Here is a 9,716-nt window from a genome sequence, read left to right as displayed (position 1 = left end):
GTGTCGTAGAAGTCGACTGTGGGATATGGGTTCAATTACGGTATAGGCGTATAGGCGATGGCGATCGGTCACTGCAATAGGTATCGCGATTTCGTTTCCTTTGCTAAGTGGCACTAAAACTTGAGTAGTTCCGTCTGCTGCCTACCCTTTTTGGGAAGACAGGAGTATAAATTCACACCAGTATTTACTATGAATATCACTCTTGCAATGAGCATTTTCTGAGCTTATTGCATTGTACCTACAGTTTGTGATAAGGTAACTCCTTCAATTCCTTCATGCATGTTGCTAATTGAGAGTCCGATTCAATTCGATTGAGAAGACTTGAATTGAAAGACAGCGACTATCAAACAATCTCAAATCTACTTAACGGTTAAACCTTCAATACTTCATACCAATCCTATTATGTTACAATTATATAACATTTGGCCATGATATGACAAAAGAGATTGCAAGAATCGGTTCGACCGTGTTCGAGGTCTCGGTCATGATTCCTGACCGGAAAAAAGACGTTTATATCAAAAAAGAGTAAAAGGAATTTCAACATTATACGTAAACTGTTAAGTCTCAGAATTATAGAAACAGAAAGTGGTTGTTTGAACTTTTTAAAGGATAGATTCGCAAAGTTGTTCAATAGCATTGTGAGATATAGACAGTCTGTTTATTTATTTACTAGTTTTTGCCTCCAGGCTCTGGTCGTGTGACTTTGATTTTTTGCAGGTCACATCGGTCTACGGAATATTAGTCCACAATATTATTATTTCTTCTATTGTAAGTTGTAAGACTGAACGTTAGGTGTTTTTGCGCAATGTTACAGTTTTTTCTCATACTAAGCTGTTTTTAGGGTTCCCTAGTCAACTAGGAACCCTTATAGTTTCGCCATGTCCATCCGTCTGTCCGTGGATAATCTCAGTGACCATTCGCACTAGAAAGCTGAAAATTTGGTACCAATATGTATATCAATCACGCAGACAAAGTGCAAAAATAAAAAGTGGAAAAAATATTTTGTTAGGGTACCTCCCCTACATGTAAAGTGGGGACTGATTTTTTTTCATTCCAACTCCAACGTGTTATATACTGTTGGACAGGTATTTAAAAATGAATAGGGGTTTATTAAAATCGTTTTTTGATAAAACTAATATTTTCAGAAATAATCGCTCCTAAAGGAAAAAAAAAAGTGTGTCCCCCCCTCTAACGTTTGAACCATATGTTTAAAAAATATGAAAAAAATCACGAAAGTAGAACTTTATAAAGACTTTCTAGGAACATTGTTTTGAACTTGATAGGTTGAGTAGTTTTTGAGAAAAATACGAGAATCTACGGAACACTACACTGAGCGTGGCCCGACACGCTCTAAGTATGGAGAAAATGCTTCTGATCAAATCCGCAATATGGCGCGTAGTGAATATTTCTGGTAAGTGTGCGTAGCCGAATGCGCAAAAGCTTCACGATTCCATCAAGATTCGTTTACGATTCGCTTACGATTCGTGAGCGTTTCGTGAAGCGTTTGTGCATTCTACGCACACGCACACAGGCTTTAGTTTTAAACAATTTAAATGTACTTCGATAGATATTGTAGCGCTTTTAGTACAAAACATTAACTAATTCTTTAAATAGAGCTGATCCGGGTTATTCGCCTCTGGTGGGTTCAATGCGTCTTTTGAAGATATCTTCTAAACGGAATAATTTAGAACTAAGTATTGCTACCCTCTCCGTTTCAAGTATGGTCACCAAACTTTAGATTTATACGGCTATCTTAATAGTTTCTATATACTCCGATTAGAAAATAAGTGTCTTTAAAAGGACGAATTTAGTAAGCCATCAATCGCAAATATCTCGGTTGACTTTCAAAATTCTGTTCAGTTCGTTTACCTTCAATGTTTAAGGTCAGTAAATATCAAAGTCATATTTTTCCAACTTATTAGAATTTAATAAAAGTATTATAAAAACCTGGTGTATGCCGGCGACTTCCATGATAGATTTCTTTTGGAACCAACTTTAGAGGATTTTTTCTTTTTAATCTTCGCTAGCATAGACAATATCTTCTTTTTCACTTTTATTTTACACGGTCTATTCAATTTACACGTAATTTTCTTGACCAGGTTAAAACAGGGCAGTGGCTTTTTGTATCTCGACTGCTTATTTTTCTTTGTTTCATTAAATGAAAACTTAATTTTCTTGGATAGGTTAAAAAATGGTACGAACTTTTTGTGTTTTGACCTTTTGCTCTTCTTTGATGTTTTTCGTCTTCTTTTACATTTTGGTAAGCGTTCTTTTCTGTCAGAAGTTTTAACTATTGCTTGGATAAACTTTAGACGTGAAATCGCAAGATTGTTTTTAATTTGTCTCTGTTTTAAGCCGACAAATTTATCTTTAGCGGATTTGTCTTTGCTTTCAACACTATCAAAGCCATAATTTACTTTACAGGGTTTTGGGCGGTGGAATTTTCCTTTTTTGATTTTCCTGCCCGAATTTTGTTTCCATCTTGGAGGAGGATTGTCTGCTCTATAGGGATTAGCTTCTTCCGCAAGCTTGGAATATGATTTACGGAATTTAGAAGTGATAATTATCACCCAATGTATAAACAAATGTAATAAGTTTTTTCGCCATAATTTCATTTTTGACACAAGCTTTTATCGCCGACTATACTTTTCTTTCAACAATCATGTACTGCTCTCCGAGACGTTTCTAAAAACCCCTTGCTCGATGGGGATATGACAGTTCATTACAGCAGAGTTCCTAATTATGTCCATCTTTCTGCTCCATCATCAGATCAGCTCACGTGATTTACATATGTGAAAAATTTCAGCTCAATCTGAAACCGGGAAGTGGGTCAAATTTTAACTTGTAAGATAGATAACGGGACAGGTAGTAAAGAAAAGGTTGTAAAAATAGAATATTAAGCCTTTTCTGCTCCCTGTCCAGTCTCTAGTACATTTGCTTGATGGTTCATTACGAGTTGTAGCGATATTTTATTCTGATAAGTACCTGAGGATTTCTCTATTTTACCACTTGCGTACTCTTATGAATATGTATTTTTAAGTTAAGTTTTAATAGTTATCCTCTTTTTAACCGCCGCCTCAAATCTCTCAAGAAAGGTGGTTTTCAAGTCGTCTGTATGTTTTTTTTAAATGTTTGTTCCACGACATCTTCGTCGTTACTGGACCGATTTGGATTTTTTTTATTGAATGTATATGCATACAGATTGGTCCCAGTTTTCTCAGAACCCAGTTCTGATGATGGGATCCTGGAGAAATCGAGGGAACTCCTCAAATCTGAAAGACATACATATGGTGATTTTTGTGTTTTTTAAGGAACAGCATGCATTTACGTTATTGGACGGAACAGTGACATTTGGTGCAGCGGAACTGCTGATGATGATCAGAACGGAACTCCTCAAATCAGAACGGCACGCTTATAATGACTTTGGTATTTTTATAAGAACAGCATGCACTTACGTCCAGAACAGTGTCATTTGGTGCAGTGGATCTGCTGATGATGGTCAGAACCGAACTCCTCAAATCTGCACGGCACACTTATAGTGACTTTGGTGTTTTTATAAGAACAGCATGCACTTACGTCCAGAACAGTGACATTTGGTGCAGTGGAACTGCTGATCAAGATCAGATCGGAACTCTTTAAATCTGAACGGCACACTTATCATGACTTTAGTATTTTTATAAGAATAACATGCATTTAAGTTCAGAACAGTGACATTTATTTAGTTATGTTTGTTAAGAATATTGCGTTTTCAAGTAAAATTTTGTCAAGCTTCGATTTCTTATAATCGGATTCATGAGGAAACTTAGGAAACTCCTCAAACCTTAACGGTATACGTTTATTCATTTATGTTGCCATCAAATAATTAAAGTATTAAAAGCAGTTTTAAAAAATACCTACACATTTCTACATTTAATCACAATTCACAAATCGTAATTCGCAAGTAGCTTTCACCAGAACCCCAAAGGCGGCGGTTTTTTTTTTCTCAAAAATTATTATAAATATTATCTGTTTCAATTTTATCAAAATGTGCTTTTCAAAAGATTTGTCGTTAGAATTAAAATATTCTCGTTCCCATCTTCATATTTACGTTTATTATTTTATCTAAGTATTATTTAGTAAAACACTCATTGTTATTTAATTATTCTACAATAGGAACGCATTTTTGATTCTTCTTATATTTCCATTAATGCTGTTGTGTAGAATATACCGGGTGCACGGTAATTAATGGACAACCTTTTAACCACCAAGAGGGCACCTTATACTGGTACAGAAAATTGACTTTAAGGTTTAGTAAAAGTCGCCTGGTTTTCGAGATTTTCACACTTTTTAAAATTTTAGGAAGTATTAAAATTTTTAAAAGTGTGAAAATCTCGAAAACCAGGCTACTTTTATTAAACCTTAAAGTCGATTTTCTGGACTAGTATAAGGTGCCCTCTTGGTGGTTAAAAGGTTGTCCATTAATAATTACCGGGCACCCTGTATAATTATTAATGTTTTACTTACTTTGCTTGTTTTAACCCAAGAAAATGATTATGATAGCACTGTACACTGCTACAAGGCTAGGTTCATAGTTTGTTTTTATGATTACATTGTTGATAAAGTAAATATCATTTATTGTTTGCACCCATTAGAGTATATTTTATTGTTACATTTTATTATAACAGTGTTGAAATTGTGTTGAAACACATACAAAATTATATTTTTTTGATTAGTTGTGTTAAACAGTGTCAACGTCAGAACTGATTTTTTTTTTAATTTATTGGGAGCATTGGCAACTTGGCCATCAGCTGAAACATACAATATTTAATAAAACAGAAGAAACAATTAAGTACAGGTATAACAATTACTATGTTAAACATAAAAGTAAATAATTGCACCTTGGCATAGATAAAATATTTAAAAAATACTAGCCTCATCATAAAGGTATAATAATAAACAGCGTGACCACAAAGTTCATTAGTATGACACTATACTCCCATTACGAATTGCCGACCAAGGCTTATGTTATAGGATAGGTGAACGGAATAAACGTAAACAAACTGCTGTCACTGTCAAAGTAACACGCGCCGCTCAAGTCGGGGGTTCTCAAAGTAAGGGCCGACGGAAAAACAAATAACTTGTAACCAGTTATTAACGATTACTCTATTACACACCTAAAATCGTGAACAGATCGAACACGATGACTGTTAAGTATATTATGTTATGATCCCATGCAAGTCAAAGTAAAAATCGGTCCAAAATTGACGAAGTTCTGTCATATCAGATACTTACAAAACCAATAATTAAATTTATAACCACCTTATTTTGCACCATCGTATTTGAAATCGGTTTTAATTAGGCATTAAAATTCACTACCACCTAGTCTCGAAAGTTGCTGAAAAATAATGTTTAGCGGCCCGCTACTTCGTCGCCCAGGTTCATTTCCACAGTGATACCAGAGCAATAAACAAAGTACCTACCCGACTAAAAACGGCTTCTTAATTTCAATAAATATACCAAAACGTTTTGTGTTGAAATTTATTTTCGTTTAAACAGAGTCATTATTTGTGCAATGGAATATGTAAAGATTTTTAATAAACTTGTAAAATATCGGTGAAATAATAAGCAAAACCCATATCATAGGTTTTAATTAGCAAAACATGACGTATGTGAATGACAATTTTAAATAGGCAGTTGACAATAAATAAGGATATAAATAAAGAGGTTTACTACATTCACCCCGGCCAAATATAATCCAGTAAAAACTTTGGCGCGTTACGGGTTCTACCAGATCTTCGGGGTGCGTCTGAACCTGTAGGTTCACCACTGTCTGGGCGCGGTTGCTCTGCCTCGTCTTGCAAGCTTTCCGATGGTGACTGTGAAGAAGGCGTGGCAAAAGGCGAAGCTGGAGGCGAATGTGCTGTCGGTGATGAAGGAGGTGTCGGTGATGAATGAGGTGTTATCGGTGTTGGCGAACACGATGGTACAGGCGGTGTCTGCGGTCTGTCCAACCCAACCTCCTCAGAGTCGCCGATCTCAAGAACGTCTCCCTCGTTACACCCGAGAGGCGCCAAATGTCGATTGGACACAGTGGTCTCACGACCGTCCAAAGTCCGAACGTACGAATATGTGGGATTAGTTTCTAGCACTTCTACCTCTTCGACTAGCGGATGGTATTTCGTCTTTCTATCGAAACGTCGCATTAGGACTTTACTCGAATCCGTTAGCCATGTTGGTATTGAGTCTCCGTTTGCTGATCTTCGAGTATGGCGAAACATTCTTTCGTGTGGCGTACAGTTGGTACTGGTGCATAGAAGCGATCGTATAGAGTGCAATGCCTGTGGTAGAACTGCTTCCCATGCTTCAATTGGCAAATTTTTGGTTTTTAATGCCAACTGTATCGCTTTCCAGAGCGTATAATTTAGCTTTTCAACTTGGCCGTTGCCTTGAGGATTGTACGGCGTTGTACGACTTGTAGCTACTTGTCTGGAGTGAAGATATTCTTTTACTTCTGCCGATAAAAATGACGTTCCACGATCTGAGTGCACATAGCCCGGCGTGCCAAACATGCTAAAAATTGTATCTAAATGCTTAATTACAGTTTTCGCGCTAATATCGGAACATGGAAATGCGAATGGAAATCGTGAGTACTCATCAATCACTGTCAAAATGTATTTGTTATTAGTTTTTGATGGCACTGGCCCCTTAAAATCCATACTTAGCCTTTCAAAAGCCGAGGTGGCTTTAATAAGTTTATTTTGCTCATTTGCCTTTAAAAATGTAGGCTTTATCTCTGAACAAATGCGACACTGCTTCGTCATACTTCTTATCTCCTCAATGGAGTAGGCTAAGTTCTTGGAGCGAACCCAATGTGCCATTCTTGTTACTCCTGGATGACAGAGTGCCTCGTGGAGAGATCGCAGTCTGGCGGATGCGTCGATAGTACCACAGACGCGAGAGAGGGCGTCCGCTACGTGGTTCTGCGTGCCAGGCCTGTACACGATGTCATATTTATATGGAGATAGCTCTAGACGCCAGCGTTGGATTTTCTCGTTTTTGATTTTACTTGCGTGTTTCTTATCAAACATGAAAGAGACAGAGCGCTGATCAGTTACGAGCATAAATTGTTTTCCAATTAGAAAATGCCGCCATTTCTTCAAGGATTCGACGATTGCGTAAGCTTCCTTCTCAATGGCCGAATGGTTTTGTTCACTTCGATTGAGAGTTCTCGAATAAAATGCTACAGGCCTGCCGGCTTGTGAAAGTGTTGCCGCAATTGAGTGCTCAGACGCATCTGTCTCCACCGTAAAAGGCACTTTATCGTCAATGGCGTGAACACATGATTTTACTATATAGTTTTTAAGTTCTTCAAACTGTTTCATCAAATTTCCAGTCAGTGGAAATGTTTTCATGTTTGCAAGCTCGTGAACTTTTTCTGAAAAGTTTGGTATCCACTTTGAGTAGTGGGCGAACATACCTAAAGCTCTACGCATACTAGGCAAATCATGTGGTGGTGGCAAGTTTAAGAGAGGTTCTAGCCGGGAGCTGTCAGGCTTAATGACGTTGTTGGCGATAGTGTAACCAAGTATATTGATTGAGGTTTGTTTGTAAATTGACTTGCTTTCATTTATGGTTAATCCATACTTCTCAGCAGCCTTGAGAAAATTTCTCAAATTTGTGTCATGTTCTTCAGGTGTCTTGCCGCATATTGTTATGTCATCAAGATAAGCAAATGTGCCAGTTAATTTTTCTGCCCGTATAAGCCAATCGATGGTTCTCTGGAAGCTGGAAACTCCATTAGTAACACCGAACGGGATCCGTCGGAATTGATATAGATTTCCGGCGGCTTCGAAGGCAGTAAAATGTCTTTCCTCTGGCAATATCGGCACCTGGTGATAAGCGCTTTTTAAGTCTATAGCGCTAAAGACAGAGTATGTCGCTACTTTTGAAATTAATTCTTCAATGCTGGGGAGTGGATAAGCATCTAGTTCAGTGTACCGATTGATTGTTCTTGAGTAGTCGATTACAAGACGTTTCTTATGAGTCGCAGATTTAGTAATTAGTACTTGCGCTCGCCATGGTGACCTACTTTCTTCTATGATGCCTCCCTTCAAAAGGTTCTTTACCTCGTTTTCAATGAAACATCGATCATCGTTACTGTATCGCCGTGACTTGATGGCGATTGGTTTGTATCCTGGAGTTAAGTTTCCGAATAGGGGTACTGCAGGCACAGATGCTTCGGTCACGTTACAAACAATTAATGGCTCTCTGGGGCCGCCAAACTCGAATTCTACAGAGGAATGCTGACTAAGTACGTCAAGTCCTATAATCACGTCGGCACATAGGTCTTCTACTATTTGTAATTTCACATTTTCGTATGAGTGCTTACCCAATGTAAGAGTGATATTAACTTCTCCTTTACATGGCGCGCTATGACTTCGTTGAGCCATCGTTATAGTTTGCTTACTTGGCTTACTCTTCATTGAGCTTAATTCAGCGAATTCTGAACTCATATAGCTATGTGCACTGCCGCTATCTAGCAAGACTTCAGCTTTGATACCTTTGATATATGTAGGCACAATCGTTCGGCGTAAAGATGATGGTGAAGCGGCGACGATATTTTCACTGACATCATTCGTATCGAATACCGCAGCGCTGGTTGTGTTCCTGCTTCGACAAACGCTAGCATAATGTCCCTTCTTGTTGCAAAGTTGACAAGAGGTGTCGAAAGCGGGACAAGTTTTGCGTGCGTGCACGCGTCCTCCACAGTAAAAACATTTACGATTTGAGCGATTGGGGAGGGTTGGTGTGGCAGCAGAGACGGCTTCACTAGAGGTGGGAGTATTCCGAAAGTTTTCGCTAATCGCATTCACAGGAGCAGGATTATTATAATGTCGTGTGTTGACTTCTGCCATCTCTAAGGAGCGAGCTTGGTTGTGAGCTTCATCCAACGTTAGGCTAAGGTTTTCAAGAAGTCTTTCTCTTATTTTTGTTGAAGAAATTCCTGCTATGAAGGCATCGCGAATGTTATCGTCTCGGTTTTTATTACTGTCGACAGCAGTGAAGTTACAATCTTTAGATAAATGTTTTAGAGCTTGAACATATGTGTCGATGGTTTCATCGCTGTTCTGTTTTCGAGTGGCGAGAGCGTGTCGTGCGTACAGGATGTTTTGGGGTTTGATAAAAATACCATCTAGTACGTCAATCGCTTGTTCAAACGTCTGGCACTCGCTTACAAAGTCATAGATATTCGGAGATAAGTGGTTAATTAGTATGTTTAATTTTACCGGATCGGATGTAAGAACTTGCACCGCAAGGAAGTTGTTAAAGGTTTTCTTCCAATGCTTCCATTCTGTGGTAGCGGTGCTTTTTGATGGATCCCCTTCAAACCGTTCCGGGCGTAAGTATTTATCCATGCTTAAAAGTCGTTTTGTATGCTAATTAAATTGAAATAATAAGCAAAACCCATATCATAGGTTTTGATTAGCAAAACATGACGTATGTGAATGACAATTTTAAATAGGCAGTTGACAATAAATAAGGATATAAATAAAGAGGTTTACTACAATCGGCAATTTTAATACCTCGAATGGTGCAAATTTTTTATAGCACCGGTCACACCTTTGTTTACAATAATTCCGGCTAATTCAAAATAGGATTATAATCAAGGGGTGTTTTTGAGTTGCTCTAGTCACGGAGATAGTTGAAGTGATGGAGATACTTTTTGTCTCTTTGTA

General features: G+C 37.9%; 1 protein-coding gene across 1 annotated transcript; it reads right to left on the bottom strand.

Moving 5' to 3' along the window:
• Positions 1-5,799: 5,799 nt before the first annotated feature.
• On the bottom strand, positions 5,800-9,395 carry LOC125236928. Its single transcript, XM_048143845.1, has 2 exons — positions 7,457-9,395; positions 5,800-5,996 (listed from the first exon to the last, which is right to left on the bottom strand). The coding sequence occupies exons 1-2, from the start codon at positions 9,393-9,395 to the stop codon at positions 5,800-5,802; spliced, it is 2,136 nt and encodes a 711-aa protein (XP_047999802.1).
• Between the last annotated feature and the right edge of the window lie 321 nt (positions 9,396-9,716).

The sequence above is a fragment of the Leguminivora glycinivorella genome, chromosome 20 (assembly GCF_023078275.1).
Source record: "Leguminivora glycinivorella isolate SPB_JAAS2020 chromosome 20, LegGlyc_1.1, whole genome shotgun sequence".
NCBI classification, from domain to species: domain Eukaryota; kingdom Metazoa; phylum Arthropoda; class Insecta; order Lepidoptera; family Tortricidae; genus Leguminivora; species Leguminivora glycinivorella.
Note: the sequence above shows the minus strand (reverse complement) of the source record. Positions and strands in the feature narration are given on the sequence as shown.